The sequence below is a fragment of the Vulpes vulpes genome, chromosome 1, assembly GCF_048418805.1.
Source record: "Vulpes vulpes isolate BD-2025 chromosome 1, VulVul3, whole genome shotgun sequence".
Taxonomy (NCBI): Eukaryota; Metazoa; Chordata; class Mammalia; order Carnivora; family Canidae; genus Vulpes; species Vulpes vulpes.
Genome location: NC_132780.1, coordinates 44072637 through 44100138, shown reverse-complemented (window position 1 = coordinate 44100138; position 27502 = coordinate 44072637). Strand labels below are relative to the sequence as shown.

At 42.7% G+C, this 27502-nt stretch overlaps 1 protein-coding gene across 4 annotated transcripts in view; it reads left to right on the top strand.

Annotated features, from left to right (window-relative positions):
• TLE1 (TLE family member 1, transcriptional corepressor) overlaps positions 1–27502 on the top strand; it is an 86617-nt gene that overhangs the window by 16811 nt on the left and 42304 nt on the right. The window contains exons 5-8 of one of the 4 annotated variants that reach the window (XM_072762898.1): positions 10441–10503; positions 12093–12167; positions 24929–25130; positions 25866–25882. In XM_072762898.1, the coding sequence (XP_072618999.1) occupies positions 10441–10503; positions 12093–12167; positions 24929–25130; positions 25866–25882 (357 nt within the window). Of the gene's footprint in view, positions 1–10440; positions 10504–12092; positions 12198–24925; positions 25131–25865; positions 25883–27502 lie in introns of all 4 variants that reach the window. The other 3 variants (XM_072762892.1, XM_072762886.1, XM_072762877.1) reach the window with 3 other exon arrangements.

The following is a 27502-nucleotide window of genomic DNA, read 5'->3' as shown; positions in this document are numbered from 1 at the left end:
CACAACCACATATCTAACTTGTGGCCACCATGCCATGTGGCACTAATGGCATAGGCCTCCTGATAGAGCAGCTGCTTTGCCTAAGAAGTTGCTTTAGAAGAAGAGTAGCAGATGTCATGTATGTGTGTGGGTGATTACACTGCAGAATGCTTTCAAAATTAGGGAATCCTTGGGGTGCCTGGTGGCTCGGTTGGTTAAGTGTCCCAACTCTTGATTTCAGCTCAGGTCATAATCTCAGGGAGATCAAGCCCCCATGACAGGCTCCATACCTGTCAGCATGGAGCCTGCTTAAGATTCTCTCTGTCCTGCAACTCCCATGTCTGTGTGTGTCTGTGTGTGTGTGTGCATGTGCGCACATGTGCTTGCTCTCTCTCAAAAATAAAGTAAAATTAAATTAAATTAAAAAATTAGGGAACTGCTGGCTCATAGTCGCTCCAGGCAGGAATTTCCTCTCCCACTGTATGGATTGGCTAAAGGCTTCAACCTTTTAGGGAAATACACCCCACTGTTTGTCCAGTGATCTCCAAACAAAATGTGGGGAGCTATGCAATGATTAGTGTTAAAGCTAATGATAACTAGTGCTTTATAGATAGTATGCACTGCTTATTTGCTTTGTCATGATGGAAGATGTGGAGATACTGATTGTAGATGGTTGGAAGTCAGTGCCAACCAAAGACAGGTTATACAGGCCCAAAAGGTAGCTGCAGTGAAAAAGAAATGTTATAAATTTTATTGAGAGGAAAAGAACGTTACAAATTCTGAAAAGCGGGCAGCCCCGGTGGTGCAGTGGTTTAGCGCCGCCTGCAGCCCGGGGTGTGATCCTGGATTCCCGCGATCGAGTCCCACGTCGGGCTCCCTGTGTGGAGCCCGCTTCTCCCTCTGCCTGTGTCTCTGCCTCTCTCTCTCTCTCTCTCTCTCTCTCTCTCTCTGTGCCTCTATGAATAAATAAATAAAATCTGAAAAAAAAAATCTGAAAAGCAAGAGTCTCACAAAACCTGGTTTTCAGAGGTAACTGGAGTTTTGCATATCCCCATGCAGTCTTTGTCTTTACATAGGCATACTTTATTTTCGTGATTGTAATTTTAGCCTTCGTGCCAGGATGATGTAGTCTGCTTTTCCTCCCACTAATCCTGCTATTGTATGATATTATCTAATTTCTCATGAGCTCCCTAATGACTAAGACCTGTGAAGAGGGTGAAAGGTGTAGGCTTGCTCTGGGTGTGTTCCAGGAGACTTGTTCTCTTTCCATTCTGAGAACAATAGGTGGTGACTTCATGGTTCTGTTCTGTGATTCACCCCACAGAGTGTATCTTGAAAACCTTCTGTGGCGTCGCAGTGCATTTTCCTTTAAGGCTACCAAAAGCTGTCTTTTTCCATCATGGGACAAGTTGGTACGATTTCATGTGAACAGCACTTGCTGAACTCCATAACAAGGGTTTCTGAATAATGGAAATGTGCTGTTTGGGCCCTGAAACAGCTGCGATGCTTTTGTCAAGGATGCATCTTTACCAAAATGACAAATTAAAGCCCAAATGCTCTGCTTGGCAACAGTTGGGTCAAAACATTTAAGTCATTAATTAGAAGGAACTGAAGGGGGAAAATTTTACACAAATAACACAGCGTTGCAGACTCAACTTCATCTTGGAAAATGCAACTGAATTCTTAAAAAAAAAAAAATGAGGGCAGCCCTCAAGTGGGGCCTGCCAAGCTTGTCATTTGCAAATAAATCAAAAGACCATCATTGCAGGACAGAGAACCAATGAATAGAGTTGCTTTGTCATTCTTTGATGGGCCCCACACTCAAGCCTGCTATTAAAAATGAATGCATTCAAGAGGCTCTGCATTAAGAACATAAACAATTAAGGGCACTTGAGTTGCTCTGCTGAGAGCTGCCGCGAAGATAGGAGAGCTTTCTCCGGAGATGCAGGCCCCTGCAATCTGCCTCGTGAGGAGCCAGAGAATGGGAGCAATTAGTGTTGCTATCTCCGCCCCGGCAGCCTTTAGCGGGGCTGTTTTTTTTTCCTCCCCTACTTCTTTTAACCCCTCCCTGTTTTCGGAGAAGCTGCGAGTGTGAAAGATGAGCAGGGAAAGGATGGAGTATGCGCCCAGTTGGAAAGGGCTCAGTTTTAGAACACGGTAGGAGCTGCCAAATGAGGGGGAGTTAGGACATAAAAGTTATTATCTGCCAGTAATTGGTGACTTCTGTTCTGATTAATTGAGCCACTAAAGGGTTTCTGTCATCTGGTACTCTTTGTTTTGTTTTAATCATAGGGTTTAAGAAGGGGCGAGACTATGTTGCCAGGGATGGTATCATTTAAATGAATATTGTTTGAGGCTTCCCACAGTAGGCAAATGTGCTCCTGCACCCCTGGGTTGTGTTCCTGCCACGGGCTTGGTTTATAAAAAATGGGCAGAGAAGGGCACCATTGCTCATGGCTAGGCCTTGGAGGAGAGGTGGGTCGGATCTCCTTGCCTGCTTGTTTCTGACCCCAGGCAGGATTTGCTCACCTTTCAGCCCTTTCTCACTGGGCACTTCTGCTGATTGATGGGGTGTAAGAGGACCTGGTATGTGTACTAAGTAGTAGATGCCGCCACTGTCTTGGCGGACCCTTGTCTGCGGTTCTCAAAGTGGGGTTCCTGGTTCAAGAACTGCAGATCACCTGGGAACTTGTTAGAAACGCAGATGCTTGCGCTGCAGACCTCCTGACTCAAACTCTGGGAGTGGGGCCCAGCCATCTGTGTTTTAACAAGCCTTTCATGTGATCTCACTGCCCCCTTAAGTCTGAAAACCACTGACAACCTCGTTAAACCATTTAAACCACAGAGAGAGGCCAAGCCCTTTTCATTTGGATTTCCCCAAAATGTGGTTAGTCCTTTATCAACATAATTCTATTTTAAACAGAAGGCTACACTGATGCATTAGAATCTAAGATAAAATTACCTTTGCATGCATGTGCTGGTGAAGCAAGGTGCCATTATGGGAGTCAGGCTGGTGAAATGCCAACCTTCTGAAGATAGTCTGTAGGCAGGGAACCTTTCTCCTCCTGTGAAGGGCAGCTGGGAGACTATCGGGAGATTATTTACAGTGTTCCTCATATATCATTTTAGGTATGCAATTTTTGTTCAAACATTTAAATTTTTCTTAGGTATATCCTGATGTCATCTTTAGGATCTAGAGATGTATTTTTGGATGGGTTTTTGTGGATTTTGCTTTACTGGGGTGCTAGATTGCCTGATGTTAGGGCTGACGCACTAATGAAAGGATGAAAGTGAAGTTATTTGGCTGGCTGCTCTTTGTTTGCCATTTATAACCCAGGTCCCTTATAAGATTCCTCCCCTGCCTTGCTGAGCATTTCTGCCATGCCACCACCCGCAGATGGGGGCTGCTTCTTGTGGTGCTGTTGTTGGCTGAGGGATGACATGCTCTTGACTTTGCGCTGCTGTGGTCCTACTTAGGCGTCTTGCTTTGCAGACAAGGCTGAGTTCATCAGTTTTGTTTCTGGTTTTGAGTGTGTCCCAGTTTCCCACTTCCACTTCCCAGAGAAAGGAGTAGGCAGAGGAAGTGACTTGTAATCTTGCTTTATGATCCCGGGCAAATCATTTCCTGTAGGCATTGGTTTCTGCACTGTGATAAGAGGATTGTAAGGGAGCTGGGCACCCAAAGGGTTTTAGGGTTTGCCAGCATTGTTGTGAGTCAGCGCCACCGTCAATCACAGGAGTAGTGGGCCTGACTGCCCTTCTCTCCCTTCCCTGGGTAATCACACGTTAAAACAGTCAATCATGGGTGGTGTTCTCAAGGTCAGTGGAGGGGGGAAAAGTTACAGATAACCCTGCCACCCCAGCATAATCACTGTTTTTATTTTGGGTATCAAGTTATAGCACTTGGCCACATGCATAAGTTTAAAAAAAAATAGACACATTAGCACCGCATCTTTGTTCTCCTCCTGCTTCATCTAGTGAATGTTTGTTGGCCATTTAAGCATCATTATCCATCAAAATCACTTCAATGGTTACTGGCCATGCCTTTGGGTTGATGTAGTGTATTTAACCATTCTCCTAGTATTAGACAACTGACTTATCAGGAGGGCAAATGTTAACTTTTTCAAAAACTCTGCAGATGGTTGTGATGTGTGGAACTGCTGTTCTATCTTTACCTGGCTTTTTCTCTTTTGCTTTGAAACGAGTGCTGCAGTGAACAGCTTCATGCATGGAATGCTTTTCATCTGAACTATTTCCTTAGGATACATTCTTAGCTGTGGGAAGCCTTACCAAAGGGTTTGAATAATTTCATGCTCTTGAAACACATTGCCCACCTCTTTCCAAGATGACTGTACCAATTTACTCTGTCATCAGTAATATACGATTGTTCCAGCTTCCCAGAGGACTCATCATTGTGGGATTTTATTAATTTTTTTTAATAAAATAACTTAACTGGTGTGGAATGACCCTCCTTACATACAACAAAATCTGCATTTTATTTGGTTACTGGTGAGGTTGGACTCCCCACCCCCCCGTGTTTCAGGCTGTCATTTCACAGACTCAGAAATCCAGTCAGAAGGGATTTAGAGATTATTTATTTCCTTTTTTTGTATGCTTTGTTTTCATGTTCTTGCCCATTTATCTGTTGCCAGACACTTCTTACCAACACTCCACTGTGTTTTTCTCTTGGCTTCCCGCTTGGTTCAAGGAAACCAGAAGATCGGTTTGCCAGCCCTCAGCACAAGCAGCATTTTTTATGATCCATCAATTTGCAATTTAATGGTGGTGGAGTTTCCCCTCCCTAAGCTGACTTTGGGCAAGGTGCCATTGGATTGCTTTGAGACCCACGGGCAATTACTCTTGAGCAGTCTTTGCCCTGTTTTGAGCTTCAGACAACACTCAATATATATTACTCTCTGCATAGCAGAAAAGGGGGCAGACGTTGGGGAGTGGGGTCTTCAGTCTAGTAGACAAGGTGTAAGGAATATGAAAAGGTGGATTGCTGAGCTCTCAGGAATCATAAAATCCTAAAACTTTAAGTTTAGGAAGAACATTCCATGTTCCATTAAGAGCCTTGCAGAATACACTAGGTTTTGGTTCATTGCAGGCCCTGGAGGGGTTTGTCCATATTGAAGTTAAAATACGCATGTACACCAATCTCATACTTCCTAAGACAGGATTTTGTCCTGTAAACAAAGCCTTATTTAAACACCACTTAGAAACAGTTTATCTGGTTGCATCTTGGCCATTGAATTGAAGGTGTGCGGGGATTCTATGAAGCATTCTTTTTGTGGGGCAGGTCTGGCAAGGAGCTGTGTCAGGGTTCACTAGGAGTCTTGCTCTCATGCTTCCCGTCTTTCATGGAGAAGACTTTAATGCCAGAAGCTGTTATGAAACTCTATGGAACCTTTAGGTAAACGAGATTTTAAACATAGAAGCTTACTAAGGAGGGCACTTGATGAGACGAGCACTGAGTGTTATATGTTGGCAAATTAAATTTAAATAAAATGTTTTATTTTATTTAATAAAAAACTAATAAACTAATACAGAGGCCTAGGTTGCTAAATGACAGTAAATGCTATGGAGGATTATGCATGGCCTGGACAAGTACTTATTGGTGTTACGGGGCAGCTTCGAAGTGGATTTAAGGAAGGCCTCCAAGGGTCAGGGTAGTAGTAGTAGAGCACTTTGCACTAGTGTAGCTATAGCTGACATAGTTGGTCACTTGATTCTGACGAAACACTGGGGTCATTTGGCAGAGATCTGGGGCTCAGCAGTGGGAGTGACTTCCCTGAGGACACTGAGTACTCACTCATTTGCTGAGATGGAAACCCAAGTTTTTGGATTATCAGGGCCAATGCTATTACCATAAGCAAATCAGTGAGGGAAGTTGGCACTGACAAGGAGAATAACAGATAGTTCTGGACAGGTAATTTGGATTCCTGCTTCCTGCTACCTCAGTATGTGGCAGCTATCCATGAAGGAAGGCTTGGTGCTGGGGCCTTTGACCTGCTCGTTAAGTTTCTGGGCATGAAGTTTCCTTGCAGATCTGGTTTGGGGAAAGCTCTTGACAGCCTAAATGTTGTTGCTTTACGTGGTGTCATAAATACAGGAACAGGAAAATTTATTTATAAGCATTATGACTTACCGAATGTATCTTCAGCTTTGGGCAGAAGAATGATTTCTAGAGGGAAAATACGGTTCTCCTTTGCATTTTTTTCCCCTGGAGCTGTCCAGCCTTCAGAGCACATAGAAGGCAGTCTTAAAAGAGTCATATAACTTTCTTAATACCTGCTGAAGCCGGGTCAAATGTCCAGTTTAACCTGCTTACAAACTCTGTAGTCAGGAGTAGAAGCACGGGTGGCAAACTGCTACTTGTTATATTGTGCTAAATTAAAGGTCTTATCAGAATATCCTTGCATTGAAGCAAGAGATAATACTAAGGAATTACTGTCCGCTTTTATGCTGCTGTCCACGCTCTTTTAAGAGTTGGGGAAAACGTTTGTGAAACCATCCTCGGGTGGCAGTGATATTTCAGAGCTCACAAAGCCCTGTCTGGGAAACAGGTTGCATCCTCACTCTGCCAGAAGGGTAGGTACTCTTGTTAGGGAGAACCAGGGCAGCTTGAAGAATTTCAGGGTAAACCAGAGGTGAGATCTGAATTTAGCTTAGTAGGCCCAAATCAAGCTCATTTGTCAGAGGATCCGTTAAGATGAGGGCTTAGAGACCTGGCAGAGGGGGGAAGACAGCTGGGCTAATAGCCTCCTCTGTTGCTCTGATTTCCATTCTTTCTCCGGACCATCGATTGAGAATTCCCAGGACAGATGGCTTGGCTTTTGACGTCTCTTCATCGGTTTGAGTTTTGATCTTTCACCTTCTTCTTCTGTTTCAATCTTATGTACTCTTACCTAATTTATATTGTTAATGCCTTAACCTGTACTTTTGTTTTTAGTAACTTTGATATTATTGAAGGTTTATGAGTTCATTCCATTTAGGGTCTAAACTGTCCCCTGACAGTTAAGTTCAGTTCTACCTTGAAGCCATTCTATGTAATAACACATATAATTATTATTACTAATTAAAGAGATCCATCTTTTCTTAAACCAAAATAAATTCCGTTAGCAGTGCTAGAAGAAAATTAAGAATGGCCTCTATGATTTTTGGGTGTTCTAACCCTGACCCTAAAGTCAAGAATACAGGAAAAATATCCCTTAGTAAGTGATCACATAAAAATTTAAAGTTACTTATGGCCAAAAAAATCCGTGGTAAGCAAGGTTGAAAGACTAGTGGCAAGCTGGAAAAACTATAGAAAAAGGGTCAATATTTATTATATGGCAAGAACTACTACAAAAAGACAGTGATGAGTAGTAAATACCCAAGGAAAAATAATGGAAAGAAAATAGAAAGTGGACCAAAAAATATGTGAGAAGATGTTTAGCTACAGGAAGAATCTAAGTAATGCAAATAAAAATGAAGTCATTGTTTTAATCTATTAGATGGATAGAGATTTTAAAAAGGTCAACAAAACCCAATATTGACATTGGGTAGGAGAGCAAGCCCCCTCATAGACTAGTGATACTGTAAATTGGTAACCTTTTCTGCAGGGCAGTTTATCAGCATGCATTACAATGTAAAATATGTATACACTTTGACCTAGCAGTTTCACTTCTTCCTTTTAGAGATCTGTGTAGAGGGTTATTCGACACAGAGTTTGTAATTGTGGACAATTAGATGAAATGTAAATACCCACTGATACCAGGAGTGCACCAGTATGCTTGTATGGTGGTGGAATGTTGTCCTTATTCATGTTTGTATTTATTGAGTGGGAGGGCATCCATTTATACATTTTTGGGTGGAAATAATATATTATTGTAAAGCAGTGAATAATATAATGAGACCCCGTGGTATAGGAAGTATATCTTTCCACCCTGGGCTTGTGCACATGTATGTAATGAGAGCTTGGAATGATCCTTTCCAGAATCACCAAAATGTTGTTAGTCATGGATATCCCGGGATGATAGACTTAAGGTTATTTTAACTTTATTTTTTATTTCTGTATATATATCTCAATGTGTGCCTGTGTATGCTCAAAATGAGCCTATATCCTCTTTAAAAGTGGACCTTAAGTGTGCATTTTGGAGAACAGGAAAGTACGGAATGCTGTTGGACTGTATGGTAGGTATGGAATAGGGAATAAGGACCTACAAGTCCTCAAAGGGCAGCTCTACTCCTACATGGGTACCCTAATATATGGTGCAGAACCCTGTTGTAAAGGAAGGGAAGTCTACCCATACTTTCGAGGAGAGCCATGACCTTGAGTTAGAGTTCATGGCTCTGATCAAATGAGCTGGGTGGGGCTGACCCAGTTCTGTTTTTGCACCTGGTACAGCTGCACCTTTTTTGCATAGATCTGTTTGCCCCGCTGGTTAAAGCAAGGTCATGGGTTTGCTCTCTACCCCGAGCATTTCCCCCTCTCTTCCAAGGAGAGGTCTGTAACCCTATCTCATTGGTGGTCAGGGAGAATTGAGTTGGTTTGGCCTAAGTCCCATCCCATAAAACCAAAGTCCTTGTTGCTTAGTTAACTGGAATTATCCTGGAGGAGAAAGGCAGCTCCTTTTAATATGCTTGATTATACAGCTTCTAGGCTTTCTACTTTATCTTGCTTACTCCATTCTCTGGGCATAGTCTATATGCTTCATAATTTTCTTCTCATGCTCCTTTTCATTACCTAATTCGGTAATAGAGGTGGCATTAGTAAGCATTGACAGAAAATGATGAAATAAATAAGGTCAAGGCTGGGCCTTTGTAGATGACCTTTTTTTGTTTTGTTTTGTTTTGTTTTTTGTTTTGTTTTGTTTTTAAGGCAGAACTGGTTCTTCAGAGTTAGAGGAAAGCAGAGCTGCTTTGCATTGCTGGAGGATGTTAGAGGCAGGGTGGGCAGGTGGATTCTACCCTAGGCAAGGAGCAGAGCACTATTTATTGCCTCCCTTGGCCAGTTTATCCCTTGCAGCAGAGGGACTGCTGTGGATTTGGAACTGAGTGGGGACTTCTTTTACTTTCTTTATAAAAAAGCCTGTGCCACAGACCCTCAGGACACATTTTGTGACATCCAGCTGACCCATGGGGCTCTCCCAGCAAGGTGTACATTTGATACCTCACTGTGGTGATACTTGACAAATAAATACCCAGAGCACCTCGACCTGACCCTCATACTGGCCTTGGGTGCTGTTTCAGCTATGTTTTCTTGGCCTGTTTGAAATAGTGAGACTCGTTGAGGGCTACTAATGTTGAAGTCCTGTTTGAGTTGTATAAAAGTTAGGTTGGGGGATCCCTGGGTGGCGCAGCGGTTTGGCGCCTGCCTCTGGCCCAGGGCGCGATCCTGGAGACCCGGGATCGAATCCCACGTCGGGCTCCCGGTGCATGGAGCCTGCTTCTCTCTCTGCCTGTGTCTCTGCCCCTCTCTCTCTCTCTCTCTCTCTCTCTCTCTCTCTCTCTCTCTCTCTCTGTGACTATCATAAATAAATAAAAAAATTAAAAAAAAAAAAAAAGTTAGGTTGTATAAGAGTTGGGACAAGCAGGAAGGAGGTCTGTGGGCTCCTCTTGCTCTCACTCTTGACCTTATCTTGAAGGCTAGACCCAGTTTGACGGTGCCCCTGCCCCACTGGCTTACTACACCAGTTGGAATGAACTTGCTATAATGACATAAAAACATGTAGTATGGAGCGCCTGGGTGGCTCAGTAGTTGAGCATCTGCCTTTGGCTCAGGGCGTGATCCTGGGGTCCTGGGATAGAGTCCCGCATCAGGCTCCCCATAGGGAGCCTGCTTCTCCCTCTGCCCGTGTCTCTGCCTCTCTCGGTGTACATCTCATGAATGAATGGATGAAATCTTTATTTTTTGTTTTAAAGATTTTATTTATTTATTCATTAGAGACAGAGAGAGAGAGAGAGGCAGAGACACAGGCAGAGGGAGAAGTAGGCTCCATGCAAGGAGCCCGACGTGGGACTTGATCCTGGGTCTCCAGGATCACACCCTGGGCTGCAGGCAGCGCTAAACCGCTGCGCCACTGGGGCTGCCCATGGATGAAATCTTCAAAACAACAACAACAACAACAACAACAAAAACAGTTCAATAGTACACCATAATTGAATAAGCGTATGAGGTTTGCACTCACCAGGTTAAAGGACCGTATAGCCTTAAACCACGTAGATTTTCCGACTCAATTAAGCTACCCATTATCTTTTCTTTAAGTGACCAATAAAGTGTGCGATTATGTCTTACTTTGCAAGTGGGATTAATATCTACTGTTTATCTCAAGATAAATATTAGCAACATAGCTTGGGAAAGCAATTTTATGCCCTCCAGAGTGAGGTAGTGGAAGGCTAAAGTGTTGGGTATGAAGTTTTATCTTTCTGAACTGATTATCAAGTATACTAAACATTTATATGGCTTTGTCTTTATAGACTGAAATCGCCAAGAGATTGAATACAATTTGTGCACAAGTCATCCCATTTCTGTCTCAGGAAGTAAGTAAAACTGTTCAGCTGTTAAAGTGCAATTATGTTGCTTCTCTGTTTGCAAATTAGCTAGTTTTAAGATGTTAATTTTATCACAAGGAACAAGTGTGAAGAACATCTGTTACAGCTGAAGTGTGTAAACCCCCTGCTATTCCATCTAACAGATCTGAGGGCACACTGTAAAAGTGGTGACGATAGCTCAACCTCAAATTAATTTCTTTTTCTGTGAAAGGCTGCAAAATGACAATCAAATGTAAAGCTTTCCTTTGCTTTGAGGAATAGACTAAGCTTGGTAAGCCCCTGGTGATTCAAGTGTCCTTCTAGAGAGCTTTTCCTTTCCTGCATTTTGAAAATGGTTCCATCACGATTGACTTGACCATGGAAGCAGGTACTCCATTTGTACTTGTACATCAAGTCAGGTTGACGTAATGATGTCCACGGAGGATGAGAATGCTAATACTCCTAAGTGAGTATTGAAATCTTCAAAACAACAACAGATGTTGTTGTTACCGTGATGTACAGAGTCACTTACATATGTAAGCCATTTTATGAAGTTACAAAGTCACAGAGGTTGAACTTTTGTACTTTGAGAGGGAAAAGCTCTTCATATGAGTAATCTATGAAACTGATTCAAAACCAATATATTATAGTTTGCCTGCAAGTTTACTTTACTTTCAGATACAAGCTAATAAATGATAAACTGTGTTTTCGGCCTGGACAGGATGCATGTATCTTGAGACAGTGAAAAGCTTCCTGAACTCACAGCTAGAATACTATGTCTGTTCTTGTTGGCATCTGCTGCTCCATAGTGGATAGCATAGGCTTCATCTCTGCCTTTCCTGGTGTAACATCTATTTGATGATAAAATTCAGATTTGTTGGCCTTTGGGATGGTGTCCTTAGACTTTAGTAATCCCAGATTCTGCCACAGCCTCATGCCTCTCTAAGCAAAGATGTGGCTTGTTCTTATTTGTGAGTGGAGTTGGGAGGTATGCAGGGTGTTTCCAACCTGTGAACTAAGAGTGGGGGGGGAGGGTGTCCTTTTTTTTTCCCCCTCAGGAGGATGAAAAATCTAAAGGCTAAATAAAGGAGAAGAATCCCCAGAGTTTCCACAAACTACTGGCAGGTTGAGATTTGTTGACTTGAGAAATAATGGAAGATTTTATGTTTAAATTTTAAGTATAGAAATGGGGGTTTTAAACTGGCTGTAAACTTTACCCACTCAAACTTACAGTGAACACCTTTCACAAACCTGGGTAATCCAAATCCTCATACCATCGATTTTCTAAGGCTTCAGGTAATCAGTTTTGATGTCTTCGTTGACTTTTTTTTATCATTTCAACCCCAAAATTCCCATCAGAAGTTAAGTGGAGACTAGTGTTGGTTAGAAATAAGGAAAGCACCCGTTCTCTGTTTTCCTTTTCCTGCTGTACATGTGTTCTGTGAAATAATCAGTACTTGAGAAACTTCACATTTAAATCCATATTCTACTTGGATCTGCATTGCATATGCTTTTATATTTTTGTTGTTGTTGTTGGAAGGTACAGTGAAGTTCTTTGGCTGCCTTGCTAACACTTTTTCTTCTCCTTGTTTTCAAAGCATCAGCAACAGGTGGCCCAGGCTGTCGAGCGTGCCAAACAGGTGACCATGGCAGAGTTGAATGCCATCATCGGGGTACGTGGCCTACCAGGTCTACCTCCTACAGTGTGTATAACCAGCTTTCATTTCTTATTAATTTGATGGCTTAATCTGTCTGTATATATCTACATGTATATAATGTCGTGCAGGCTTATCGTTGGCCTGTCGGTCAGGGTCGGGGAGGAGGGCTCAGGTATGCCCAGGTGTGTTGAGGAAGACAGGTGAGCATAAGGTGATAGAAGCATTGTTAGGAGGGAAAGAAATGGGGAAATAGATGCAGTGTATACCCTGACACTTAAACCATCCTTGTAAAAGCTTCTAGTTAGAGTTTTAAATACTTTCCTGACTTCTGGCATCTAACTTCGGATCACAGTGAGGTCAGGACAGGTCTCAGGATGATCCTTTCATTTAGCCATTTGTGCTTTTTTGCCTTTTGCTTTCTGGGGTGTTAGACCCTGGTATAACTGTTTGCTCTTTCTCTTTCTTGTGCCTCTTGCATGAATTTTTAAATGGCACCCCAATGAAAAGAGCTCTCTCTTGCCGTTGAAGAAGTGATAATTGTCTGCCCCAGTGCTCTCTAGCCTTTCACCAGGTTTCTGCTCTCCTGCGTCGAGTTCAGTTAGCGCTCCACGCTGGCAACTGGTTGTCAATCACAGGTCATTTGCTCTGCATTAATGAGCCCAGTGAACCGTGGGGTCCATCCCTCCCCTCCCCGCCCCCCTGAGCTCGTCCTCACCACTGCAGGCCCTGAGACCCAGAGACGGTTTTCATGTTTTCTGCCCTTCCAGACTAAGCCAAAGAAGTAGCTGAAACAAGGGACCATCCTTTCTGATTTTATTCATATGTTAGTGCCTTGAGCGGATTCAAATCACTCATTTATCAATTTATGTTAATTGCTTGTGAGAAGATGCCCTGCTGGTCTTTATAGTTCCCTCAGACACTTTGTAATGATAATTAGACATGCTGCTGTACGGATTAAGAGTGCCATAGTCCAATGACGGCCACAGACAATGGAACCAGTTAATCCATCAGGGTTTAAAATTACATCCCAACTGGAGATGGAGAAAAAACATAAGAGCCAAGGAGGATTAAAGAATGAGCCTCAGCTTGAAAACTCTCCTTTCATCAGTTTCTCAATTGCCGATCTGCAGTCGGGTTGCCTGTGGTAAGCTATTGGCAGTCAATTAGGTGAAATAAAGTGGGAGGGTGACCTTCATTTCCTTTTAATAGCTTTTTCCTCCCTGAAATGGGGAGCTTCAGTGGATTTTCAGCTTAAATTTTATTCAAGCTGCTTTATTACACTTGACAGCTTAGCTCTGCATAAACAATTCTCCCCTCCTCCTCTTTCCCCCCAGACCCAGGCTCTGCCTTTCTCCCCCCCCCCGCTCTTTAGATCACATTTTTGACTGTTACTTAGTGGGCTCTCTAATCACATTCAACAAAAAACACAATTACATCTGCATTTGTCGGCTGCCTTCTGTACCCTTTTCTTGTGTAATGAATTGCTTTATTTCAGAGATCAAATCAAATATTCACTGGTACTTTTGCATGTACCGTGTTTGATTAGCAAAGACTAATAGCAAATTGTACTTGTAGCTCGAGCACAGAAATTTTTTAACCCAAATGAATGAGGATGGAAAAGCCTGTTTTGATTAAAGAGAAACATATGCAAAGCAATGCTCAAGTACCCAGTTACACTTTGTGGAACATGTTTGTTTTCTGAGAGTCTCCAAATTTTTACATACCATTTCTTGATGGCGGCGAGTCTCCTACCTGTAAATTCTCAAAGGCCCTGCCCAGTCCCACACATTAGGAAGGAGGAAATTGCATTAACCAGATGTTTATAGGTAATACTCCTTTTGAATTGAATCAGAAACTGAAAATGGCAGGTTGCTTTAGAAGGGCAGATGAATCGCTAATTTTATGAATGGCTTTCATCCAGGAAACATGTTGTTGAGATTATAAAGGCAGATTAGCTCTGATAGCTAGCAACAATAACCCAAATCAGTGAATTGGGCCTCGCACAAGACTTAACGCCAAGTGCATGTCTTCAGCGACTAGCATGTGCGGTTTTTCTAATTGTAATTTTTGGCTCAGTCTATTAATTTATGTCAGAAGGCTCTTTTAAAGTTTGTAGTGATCAATAATTATCCTGCACCGTAAGTTTCATGCTCTGGCATATGCTTGATTTTTTCTTGAAAGGAATTGTGCGCGTCCTGGAAAATTGAAGTAGCATAAAATTGGGTTGACAATTCAGTGGACCTTTGCACCCCTTCATTGAACATGCAGTATGTCAACCTGTCTCCCCAGAGGGGAGGAGGCTCCGGGAGGCTGTCTGCTCCTACAAGCAGCAGCTGCGCACAGAGTAAATGCAGCCCGGTTTGATAGCAGCTGTCAGTATTGTTCAGGGACCGGCTCAGGATGAAGAACAATGGGAGAGGCCACGCTCTTCGTCTGCATCGACTTTCAGGCTAAGAAAAGAAATAGTAATTTAACGGTTTAGACATCTATTACAAGTGTGAAAGATCATGAAAGAGTAGCCTTTAAAATGCAAATGAGCCGAAACATTCTCATTCCCTTTAAGGTACAATCAAGGAGTTTACTGCTTGCTTGGCAGGGCTAAAGACATTTCTCTTTAGCAAACCTGGAAAAAGTGAAATCTTCTCAAGGACACCAGAGCTTCTAAGGTAGGCTCAGCTTGTGTCCTGGGACTGCAGGTGGTCTTGGAGGAGGAAGAGATTGGTTCTATTTTTTCCGTTCACGTTGGGTGAATTAGCGATGCCCATTTCTCACCAGCATGGAGAACTTAGTTCTCCTACCTGACAGAAAATACTGGATTTTAAAGCCTTTTCACTACAGATGACACCTGCTTTAATCTCATAGATTACTGGTTATTTAAGAAAGATAAGCTTCTTAGATACTTGATATTTGGAGAAACTATTGAAATAGTTACTTTTAATGTGATACTTTTTTTAAACAGTTGTGACGGGTAGCAAATTTGATAATTGGCAGAATAATCACTGCAACCCTACTTTTTGAATTTTGCTTTTTATTAGCTCTTTTGCTATTAAACGTGTTATGTTCTTGTAGCAATAGAAAGAGTATTTAATAATGCAGCGATCTTAAAAGATATGGGGTTTGTTTGGTTTGACACATGGCTCACTTGTGCTTTAGAAAACAGGTGTGTTGTAGGAAGGGAACTTACTATAGACCTTGATCTTTTTTTTTTTAATTCTTTACATCAGGACAGTCTCCGTGATTAAATAGACTTCCTCAAAGATTTCTTTTCCAATTTGGAATTCTATTAAAAATGCTCAAAACAAAATAACTCTTTAGATGACAAACTTGTGGAATAGTTAATGCCTTCCTAAAGGCAGGGAAAAGGATTGAAGGACTCTTCAAGGCCACTTTCCCTGGTATTATTTGTGGGGAGTTTGGAACTAAAAACTTTCTTCTACTTGCTATGATAATGATTTTAGTTGAGGTTGGGATTCCAGATAAGTAGTGTTATCTTTTAGTGGGTATATATCACATGTAATTAATATAGATTGTATGAGAGCACCTGGGTGGCTCAGTGGTTGAATGTCTGCCTTTGGCTCAGGTCATGATCCCGGGGTCCTGGGATCGAGTCCCACATCGGGCTTCCCACAGGGAGCCTGCTTCTCCCTCTCCCTGTATGTCTCTGCCTCTCTCTCTGTGTCTCTCATGAATAAATAAATAAAATATTATTAAATTTAACAGATCTTATGGTTATACATATGTATAAATTTGTATACACAGACTTTTTTTTTTTAATTGAGGTGTAATTGTGAATCACACCAATCTTAAATATACAGTATGATCACTTGGGCATGTGTGCACACCCTGTAACTCATACTACTTTTGGGGTGCAGATTCTCTCCACCCCAGGAAGTTCCATTGTACATTTTCGCAGCCAGTATTTCTCCATCCTCAAAGGAAGATGATTGCTTTTTGATTAAAGAGGACAAAATGATTAGCTGAGTGTAATTTGAGAAAAAAAATTGTGTCATTGTATGTCCACTGGCATCCAAGGACCAGCTGTCCAACCTGATGATGTTTTGTCCTCATCTTTGTAAGAGCATTTGCCCTGTGTTACCTTGGACAAAGCATGGGTCCAGGATCAGATGAACTTGAGTGGGATGCTTGGTGCTGCCACTTTTTTAGCTTTGTGACCTCGTCCAATCAGTTAACCTCCTTGAGTATCCTCATCTGTAATGGATAATACCATCTACCCTGCCTAGCTTTTGTAGGGATAAGACCATGGTTGGCAGCCTTTACCCAGCACGATACTGACTCCTCTAACTGCAGTTCTGTCTACCTGTTTCTGTATCTGTAGCCTATCTGTGGGTCCACTTGACCAAGTCTCTGTGAGGGGTGGTGGCTCTGAGTGGCTGGTCACTTCCCCTTTAATCTTTTCCCCTGGTTCTATGGATGTCTGTGTTTGAGTTTAGACCCATCCAGATGCTCTGTTCCTGCCTTTCAGGTGCCGTACGTGAATGGTTTTTAGTAAGGTTGCAGCAGGGAAGAAGAACTGACTATTTAATTTTTGATGAACAAACTTAGGATTCAAAACAGAAGGGAGAAGGAGCACCTGGGTGGCTCTATGGTTGAGCGTCCACGCCTTCGGCTCAGGTCGTGATCCTGGGGTCCTGGGATTGAGTCCCACATAGGGCTCCCTGCAAGGATCGTGCTTCTCCCTCTGCCTGTGTCTCTGCCTCTCTCTGTCTCATGAATTCCTGGAGAGAAAATCAAGAAGCAGAAATAAGGATAAGACATCATTGGCTTCCTTACCTAAGAGAAAGGGAAAAAAGGCTTGTGCTGGCCCCGAGGGGTTGCACAGGTCATTGTGATAGAATTGAAAGGAGAGAATGAGGAGATGGCCAGATGATGAGTAGGGGTTGTTCTTCCTACACTATAAAATGCCTGATTTTTGACAGCTGTCCCACTGATGGATGTTAAGACAATTTGAGCAGTTTCTCATAGCGATGTCTGTGAACTTCAGGAGCTCAAAACATTTGGCTTAGTATAGGCCATCTTGTTTGTCCTTTCTCATTTATTTGGACCTATTCTGACTTAATTTTCCATGAACAGAACTTCTGTCAAGGCCTTTGGGGCTCCAGTTATTGGTCAGATGTATATATTCCTGCTTCATAGGCGAACTTAGAATTCTCTACACTTTAAAACAACTTAGTATGAAACAAAAGAAGTCTAGGGGCTTTGTGATGTCTATGTTTGTGTTAGGGGATGGCTATGAATACAAACTCCTGATGTGTCCTCTAAGGAGGCTTCCTGTCCTTAAGAGATTGAGTTGTAGACCTAAAGGCTCCCCATTGTTGCATGAGATGATTGGTTTAAGGATTAGCAAAATGTTGGATTATTTTTCTCCTCCGGCTGTAGCTGTCAGCTATCTATAGGATTGCAGTGTGTGGAGTTTAAGAGGATGAGGTTAGCCTCTTATTCTTATGAGTATGCAGTTAATCCCTGGAAAGCCCAACAATAACCCAGCTGTAAGTTTCTTTATAAAACAAATTCGCCCTAGGAGAATAATGCCTAGCTGCTACCAAGAGCAGAAAATGACAGGGCTACAACTAGCATAGATATTCTGGCTCTACTAACATATTTAGTGATCTGCCCTCCACCTAAATTCCGGTAGTCCAGCCCTTTTGTTAATTTTCCAAGGAGAAGGAGCAGTATTGCAAAGTCCGTTATGTATCCTACTTCTTCTTGGATTCAAGTTAAGTTTTTTACTAAGAGTACAAATGCAAGGCTTGTCTTAAGTGTCTGGGTTCTTCTGAATAGTCAGCGTGATTTTAGTTACTAGAAAACTTGTTGAGGTGTTGTTCATTTTTTAATTCTGCTGCGTATATTCATATGATTTGTACTTGATTCCTTGGAAGAAGGCATTATCACATTTTCTCTTTTCCAGAGTAGAAAGTAGAGCACCCCATTTTAAGAGTTAGACCTATGCATTTTTAAAAAATTGATATACCATTTACATACCATAAAATACACCCGTTCAAGGCATACGAATCAGTGGGTTTTAGTATATTCACAAACGTGTACAATCATCACCCCTAATTCTAGAATATTTTTATCACTCTAGAAAGAAGCCTTGTATCCATTAGTAGTTACCCCCTCCACTCCCCATCCCCCAGTCCCTGCAACCACTGATCTTTCTGTCTCTGTGGTTTGCCTATTCCAAACGTTTCGTATAAAAGGAATCTGATAACGTGACCTTTTGTGTCTAGGTTCTTTCACTTTGCATACAATTCTCAAGGTTTATTCATGTCGTGTGTACTTCAGCCTTATTGATGAATAATATATCAGTATACCACCTTTATTAATCCAGTCACTGGCTGATGGACATTTAGGTTGTTTCCACCTTTGGCTGTTTATGAATAACGTTGCAATGGACATTGTGTACATGTCATGTGGATCTCCTTTCTTTTCTCTGGACTGAACCTATGAGTGTTATCACTGGGTCATGTGATAACTGTTTAACTCTTTGAGCAGCTGCCAGACCATTTTCCAAAGTAATGGATGAGAGTTCAGTTTCTCAGCATCTTCTCCAGCATTTGTTTTTGCCCATCTTTCTGATTCTAGCCATTCCAGTGGTTGTGATGTTGGAATCTCATCCGTGGTTTAGATTTTCATATTTCCTTGATGGCTAATGATATTGAGCATCTTTTCATCAAATCCTTACGTGGTTTTAGAAGTGGATCTACCTAAATAAACATGGTTTTTAAAAACTTAATCTAATTTAAGCCATTCAGTCCATTGCTCTGATCATTGTCACAAGTGTTACCATCATCCAGGGCAGGTGGAAGGGGCAGGTAAGTCGGTGATGTTGCAGGATGAGTTGGCCTTTGTGGATTTGCTAAAAAGCAGGAAGAATAAAGATGAGTTCAGATCCTTTTCAGAATTGTAGGCCTCCATCCTGGTGCCTGCCTACGTACACACCATCAGTTTTGCCTGTGTGTGTCATTTTCTGTGAGCTCCTACATGGACATGGCGTCTCGGGGTGGTTGTTGTTGGTTTTGTTTTGTTTTTTAAAACTGTTTTCAAGTGGCTTGAGAATTCTTGACCCCCAGGAGGCAGTTTCTGCCTGTTTATCACTCCTGCCCCTCTTCATAAGATAGGCCATTCACATAATGGAAGGTTTTCAGATAACTCTTAGAGTAGTATCCATGATGTTTCTTTTCCCACACGGCTCTTTCCCCCTTTCCTGCTTGTTTCCTGCGGCATGCCAGTTTTCTTCTTCTGCAGTCTCCCAAGATAACTGCATGTTTTTAAAGAACAGGGAAATAGCAGAAATCGAGGAAGAGTGATTTGGAGAAAACTGTCAACAAATGCTGCTTTTTCACATTTTTTTTTTTTCTTTTCAAAGTGTTTAAATACCAAATGCTATAAATGCCACTTACTGTCATGCTTTTAGCATTAGAGATGCTATTTTGGGGCATGGTTTTAGCTCTGGTTGGGTTCAGTTTGTGATCTCTGTGGCATGGTTTTCCCTCAGGTTTATAAAGCAGGGTAAATTTCAAAAATTCAAGTTGATTCTGTGGTTGGTGATAAGTAGCTTAGCGTCTAGTGAGGTGAAGGTGGGTGTTGGCCTTCGTTTTCATTCCAGTGTCCTTTCCAGTTGTATAGGCAGTTCTATGGTGATAAAGCACGTGCTACAGCTGTTTTAGAAACACAACTGGAGAAACCACTATACCATTACATTAAAGCTCCAAATGTAAACAGCAAAGTCAATTTCATTATAGTAACATAATTGACCCTGGACGCAGTAGGTAAAATGCAAATTAAAATTCTGAATGTGCGGCTGTTGTTTGACATGGATGAGGTGACTTTATTCGTTGTGGGTTTTCATTATCATTAACTCAGGGTTTGGTGTTTGTTTTCCTTGTCTGACTCCCAGCCTGTCCACATTGTTTGGGTAAGAGCAAATGCATGTCTCTCCTTCTGTCAACAGTGAGAAACCTTTATGCAGCCACCTTTGAGGCACAAAACCCCCAATACATGGAAGTTTCCAGTGTATTTTAAAGCTGTTTGATGAAATATGAACTTTTTTTATTGTTTGTTTTATTTTAAAATTGTCAGTGGAGTCAGCTCTGGGAAGCAGATGCTTACTTTTTGAGTTATGACAAGGTATTTGATGGTGATGAAAGGACAGTGAACAATTGTTGACAAGCATTTTTATTTTTTTAAGTCAGCAATTTGTCAGGTCACTTGCTGTATAAGAACAGGAATTCTAATGTAATGGGACAGAATTCCAGCTTAGATCTAGACTAAAAATATTCAGCCTTAGTACTGTTGACATTTCGAGCTTAAGTCTCTGTGATGGGGGTGGGGGTGCTGTCCTAGGCATTGTAGGATGTTTAAGAGCACTTCCTCCCTATCCCATCCCCCCTCCCCCCCCCCCCCCCCCAGGGTGTGATAACCATAAATGTCTCTAGACATTGTCAGATGTCCCCAGGGTGGGGAAAGGAGGGTGATAACCACTGGTCATCTGAGAAACCACCTGCATTGCTTAAAGCCACCATTGCTCATCCAGAATGCCTTTTCTGATGGCTTTACAGTTTTGCTTGCATGTCCTTTGCTATATAAGTCTGCAAGCATTAACTTAAAAAAATTTACTAATGAGCGTAAGGTAACGAGATAGAAGGTTGGATTTTCCCACACCTGCTGTCCTGTTGAAAAACATTTCCATTTCCTCATTGGTCTGTGCAAGTTTGGGTCTATGGGGGACCAATGCGTGTAGATTCCCCAGTTAGTAGAGCCTTTGGGTTTGTTTGAGGTTTCACTGGCTGTGTAGTGATGTCAGGATCTCGCTTGTTCTAAAATACATTTTTAAGATAGCATTCATGTTTTTTTACCCCTTTGGGGAAGGTGCCAGGCACTGGATTGTCTTAGGTAAGCCTTGCTGACAGAAAAGTGTCCTTCCAAACACATATGGGACAGGTGGGCTGTCTTTTTGGAGTAGTTTACTCTCCTGGATGTGGGCCCTCTATCTGTTGCTGTGTATGTTGTCTGAGACACGACACTTTTTATTTAATCATCTTTTGAGAGAAGCCATGGCTGTAACCGTTTTGGCTTGGTGGTTCTTCACAAGCTTCCTTGGAGCTAAAGAGATCCATTTTTGGATGTAGGGGCATGGGGTATTGGGAAGTGGGGACTGCAGAAGTAGGACTCATGAGGCACAGATCTAGGAACAAATTTTCATCTGTCACTGCTGTTAAGGCTGCATGGGAAGGTGGATTCATCTCTGGTGAGGGTGGATTGTCTCAAGATGTGTGGCATTATATGCCCTCAAGAGCCTCCCCTTACCTGGGAAGGGAAAGACGTGGGGTCTTCATTAGAGAAGGAGGTTGCCCTCTCCCTTCCCCATTCTTGGGACCACTCCGTCTAATTCCTTGTGAATGTGACTGGGCTGCTGTGGGATCTCAGGAGAAATCCTAAAAAGTTTGCAGTCCTCATTCCGGCTGTGAGCCCCATGGCAAGCCACTGTCTCCTCTGTGAAATAGGATCCACGATACCCACCCTTCCTGCCTTGGGTATGTTCTGAGCTGTGGGCAGGGGGAGATCTAGGAGCCCTGCATGGCAGCAGAAGTAGTAGAACATGAGGCTGCAATGTCCATGTTCCTAGACCTACAGTATTTTCAGTAGCGATCCATCCTGTCTCTGCTTAGTACTCTTTCCAATTTGGTAGGTTTTTTGCTTTTTTTAAAAAAAGAAAACAGCACCGTGGGGCACCTGGGTGGCTCAGTTAATTAAGCACCTGACCCTTGATTTTGGCTCAGGTCATGATCTCAGGGTTGTGAGATTGAGCCCCGTGTAGGGATCCCTGCTGGGCATGGATCCTGCTTAATGATTCTCCCTCCCACCCTATGCTCTCTCTCTAAAAAACTAAATAAAATAAAATATAAAAATAAAAAGAGGAAGAAGCTTTCAAAATGGCCAACAAAAGGAAGGAGGAACTTGGTTGCCTCTAATAAGGGACAGTGAGCTTTCTTCAAGGATCCTGGAGAACCAGAGCTGGGTAGAGTTGGGAATTCCCTGGGGCAGTTAAGGCTGTTGGACATCCCTGTTGATAGTTATTAGCCTAAATGTGGAGTTTAATCACGTGGGTCTACTTCACAGCTGTGGTGAAGCCCCGTTATTATGCGAGCTAGTTTTTCTTTTTAATCATATATCATGGAACGCTTTCTAGTTTATCTTTCTAAAAACCAACTTGGGTTTGGCCGCAAAGCTCTACTTCCTTCTTGTGTTTCCATACATTTGCCTGAGTATGCGTTAGTGGAGACATAAAATCATCACACCTCTGCAAAAGTTTTTTGGTGGCTCTGTTCTGGATTTTCGGGGGGAACAGGGTGTGCAGGGAGGGATGAGAGGATGGTGTCCCCCACCCAGTAGTTAAATCCCTTTCCCTCTTCTTGGCTTCTCTCATCTTGTAATCCATGCCATGCTTAATTACCCCGTTGCACTTGCTTGTGTATGCATCATTGCACTCCCCTCCAGAAGCCGGACATAGCTCTTATTTCTCTAAGTAATGATAGCAATTGCTGGGAGGGCAGACCTGTTCCTCATCCTTCTCCGAGCACATTTCTTATGGCAGGTGTCTAGTTCCTAATTAAGTGCTAATGAGCATGCCTAGTGGACCATGGTGCTGCTGCCAGCTTCTCCAGTTTTATGTCTTGCTATTGCCAAGCTCTTAAAAGGTGACAGAGCAAGAATTAGTGTCTTTGGGATGACAGGAAGGTGATTTTATGTGTAGAGAAATTGTTATTATGATCTCAAATGGTGAATGAGGAGTTTATAAATACTTTCCAAGAATACTGTTAATGCTGGCTGCTCTGACCTTTTTCTCTCCCCCTTTCCACCTGTCCCCTGATGAGCACTGTGCTTCCCTCTGGGAAGTAGAGGAGTTTCAAGACCAGGTGGACTCCTAAAGATTTTTTTTAGAAGATGCTAGGAGTGGTTGCAAATTTACTGTGAACTGACTATAGACACAGATCTCTGGCTTTCAGATGCAGTTTTCTCTTACTCTCAGGGCGGGAAGCATGTTTAGGATTCAATTAAAGATCAGTGGTCTGGGTAGAAATTACTGAAGATCTGGCATGAAGATTTAATATATGCAGTACACGCGAGGGGGTAATAAATAAACGAGTAATTGAGTCCCAGGGAAGTGAGCACAAATCAGAATCTTAAGAATTTTCTAACATTACACCTTAGAAATTGAGCTTTAATCGTTTTTACTGTCTCATCAAAAACGAGTTTTATGTTGGACAGCTGAAATGTGGCCAGATTTATGGCTCAGGGGCCATTTCTTGGATACTTTTTCATTTACTACAACATGCTCTTAAATATAATATATGAGAACAACGGTACTTTTTAGTGTGAACAGATTTCTGACTTCTGGCATATAAGAGAGAGGGGCCGAGGCATTTGGGAGTGGGGACTTGGGTCACTGTGGGGAGAGGCCCATACAGTGGGGTTCCCAGTCAAGGCCTCTTGGGTCTCAGTATTTTCCTCTGACACTGAAAGGGTGGATTTGTGGGGGGGTGGTGCTCAAGAGAAAGGAAGCCATAAACAATCTTAGGCTGTAGTTTCTTCCAGCTGTGGTTTCTTCTAGCTGCCACAGCGTGGCCACCAGAGTTCACCCCCAGGGTGACCAGAGTGCAGCCATGAGGGTCATCATATTGGGACCCCCACACCCCTCCCTCCTGGCAGGAGAACCTCGGCAGTTTCGTTAACACCCTGTGCCATGGTTCCTTCTGTGAAAGGGGGATGTCAGGGCCTCCTCCTGGTTCTTTGAGGGCTCAATGAAGTAAGGACACAGGGGTCCTTGAGGGGGTGGAGCAGGGGTGCCTAAGAGATGCTGGGTCTTTTTTCAGCCTTCTGTTAATTTAAGGTAGTATTTTGGTTGCGCCTTATTGTACCATGCTGGTACGTTAGCACAAGAATATTGGGGAGACAGAGTCACCTCATAACTGGTGACCAGTAGAGAGTAGAGTTACTGGTTTATAGGGTACACGTCTACTCCCTCCCCCCTACTTTAACCTTCCTGACGTCAGGAGGAGTCTCACATTCTGGGGACAGACTGGATTACATCCCTGGAGGCGCTTAGAGGTGGATCTAACATGGGAAGTTCACAGACTGGCCTGGCTCCCTGCCCTCAGCCACCACAGTGTGGACAGCCATGCCAGGAGGAGGCAGTGGCCCTAGGTCTTGGGCTAGACTGTGGAAAGATGGGGAGAGACAGCTGTATAGATGGAAGCTTTTGATGAACTGAAAATGCTAATCACATGTTCCCCCCTTTCCTCCCTTTGTCTCTTTGTCCCCTTCGTGTGCTTGTGGAACTTCCTATTGTGTTTCCTCCGTCCTCTTGGGCACCTTGGGGATACTTCCCCCTGGATGTTACTGCTACTTCCACCTTCCTCTGCTCCTTCCTCTTTTCCCTCCTCGTCTTCCTCTCATCTGTTCCTCCTCCCCCTTCCTCTCTCATCTCCTCCTCTTCCCTTTCCTCTCTTCTCTTCCTCCTCCCTCATCCCTCCTTTTTCCTCCTCCTCTTCCTCTCTCATCTCTTCCTTCTCCCTCACCTCTTCCTCTCACTCTCATCCCTCCTTCCTCCTCCTCCCTTACCTCTTCTCTCCCCCTTCCTCTCATGTCTTCCTCCTCTCTCACTTTCTCCTCTCCCTCTTACCAACATTCTCTCTTCACTTCCTCCTCTCCCCGCCCTCCTCTTCCCCTTCCCCTCCCACCACCATCAACAGCAGCAGCAGTTGCAAGCTCAGCATCTTTCTCATGGCCATGGCCCCCCAGTGCCCCTAACACCTCACCCTTCGGGACTTCAGCCTCCTGGAATCCCACCCCTTGGGGGCAGTGCTGGCCTCCTGGCGCTGTCCAGTGCTCTGAGTGGGCAGTCTCACTTGGCAATAAAAGATGACAAGAAGCACCACGATGCAGAGCACCACAGAGGTGAGAGGCCGGGCAAGCCAGATTAGGACTTGGTCCTAATACTCATACAGTGCTGCAAAGTTGTGTGCACCGCTAAAGCAAGCCCCACCCCATACAGAGAGCAAACAATGAGCTAAGAGGAACTGTCGCAAAGCTTGGCCACTGAAACACAGTTCTCCCTGGAAGTTTCCAGGGTTTAACGTGGGCATCTGTAGATTTCTCGATCTCTTTAGATTGCAGGCATCTTGACATCTTGGCAACTGCCTAGTTAATGCCAGTGGCCTGTACCATATTATGGAAAACTGTTAACTGCTTAATTGGGTAATTTTCAAAGAAAGTAATGTTGTTAAATGGGGCGAAATAAGAAGTTAAATTTGAAAGTGAATGTGTTCAAATGAAAGGTTTGATAATTGCATCTGTTACTACTTAGTTTCATAGGCTTTAATTCTAGTATGCATTAAATATTGGGCAAAATTGCACTTGACTAATTTTTTGAAGAAAAGTAATTTATTCTGTCAAGAAATAAAAAAATAGGCTTTGTGTATGGTTAAACTGTAAATCTTATGTTTACAAAAAATACTGTAATTTTCAGGAAATCACTGTATTAGGAATGTGCAATGACTTATATAAATAAAAGCCATTTTTAAACCTGTTTGGGGCTTGTGTTCTAATTATTCCCCCCTTTTTTTTATTTCTGTTCTTGCCTCTGTGTCTGAACGGGCATGTCTGTGCGTTTCTTGGTAACCTCGGGAGCAGACAGAGAACCGGGCACAGTAAGTACTCAAACGCCTGCTGCACATAAAACACATTCCCCTTCCTGCAACATACCCCAAGCCTTTCTTTAAACACAGCCACAGACATGCATATGCTGTCTCTCTCAGTGACCTGGTTTCTTTCTTTCTTTTTTTTTTTTTTTTTAATATGACTATCCACTCCCCCTCCCCCGGCCTTTTTTTTTTTTTTTTTATAAAACTTTTGTTAGATAAGAGGGACATGATTTGGAGGCCACGCTGTCTGCTATGATTACTCACTTGGAAATACACTTTGATCTGTACATGCCCCAGGCCTACTTTAAAAATGTTTATCGTTGCATTCCAACTATAGGTTGCTTGTAGTTTAAAAGAATATTCATGTTTATCTTAAATCAGTTTTACAGGCAAGAGGTCACAATCCATATGTGAAATTGGTTAGTAATGTGTTATTTCTACTAAGCCATTCATTATCCTCTACAAATGCATCTTAGTTGCTAGGTTTCCATATCTACTTTTCTTTTCATAATTGCCCTTGGAGGGTGAACTTGAACTTCAGATTTATTTTTGACCAAAGAACTGAGCGTCTGAATAAGCTCTTAAAAACAGGGAAGTTCAGTGGACAGAGGCTCTAGGCTTACGGGGTTCATTTTTTTTACCAGCCTAAATCTCACCCATTTTACATACTGCACGTTCAGTCTGTACATGTATCTGTCAGTAAGCTGTGGGGAGATTGGACCTAAAATGCATCTCTGAAATGTTGTGGAGCAAACAAATGGAGTAAGAAAATGGCCCCTTGTCAGCGAGGATAACCTTCGATTTTTGCCTCCTTTCCTCCTTTCCTTTCCTTCTGAACATGGCAGGTTAAATATGAATATGGTAGCAAAACTGAGATACTGAACTCTTAAATCATTCTGATTTTTTTTTTTTTTTTTGAGTTTGGGGGAAGATAGTTAAATCATTTGAGTGTGGAAAGTTCTTTTTCCCTCTTCTGTGTGGAGTAGTGGCTGCTTTTAAAATTCTCTTTGAGCCTGAACTTGGTATACTTTGTTTTGCGTTTTCTTTGTTTTGTTTCTTTTGAGGGAGTGAGATGGTGGTGGGGCCAGAGGGCCAAAGGGAGAGGGAGAGAGAGAATCTATAGCAGGCTCAACACTCAGTACAGAGGCTGACATGGGCTCGATCTCACAACCCTGAGATCGTGACCCGAGCCAAAATCAAGAGTCGGTTGGTGTACTTTGTATTTCAGGATGCCTTGGGGGCGGTGGATAAGGGTGAAAGGATGGGCTAGCTGTTCTGCAGTTCTCATACTGTAAGTTTTCTCTGGACAATGTTGGGAGCAGAAGAAAGAAGGGAGAAAAAGAATGCCAGCTATGGAATAAAATATCCTACTCCCAAAGTACAAACCTAATAAATAAACTGACTGATGGAGGTGACCTTTATGTTTTTCGCTGACTCAGTGTCACTGTAGATTGTCTTCTTTTATGCGATGTTCATTCAGTAGAGTGTTCATTAAAAAACCCTAATCCCGAAGAACAGAGATGGTGGAAGATATTGAGAAAGCTCCTGTCCCTCAGACCTATAGTCGGCTGCAAGTTTTAATTTATTGAACTTACTCTAGGTTTGGAACTGTATTTCTAACTTTAG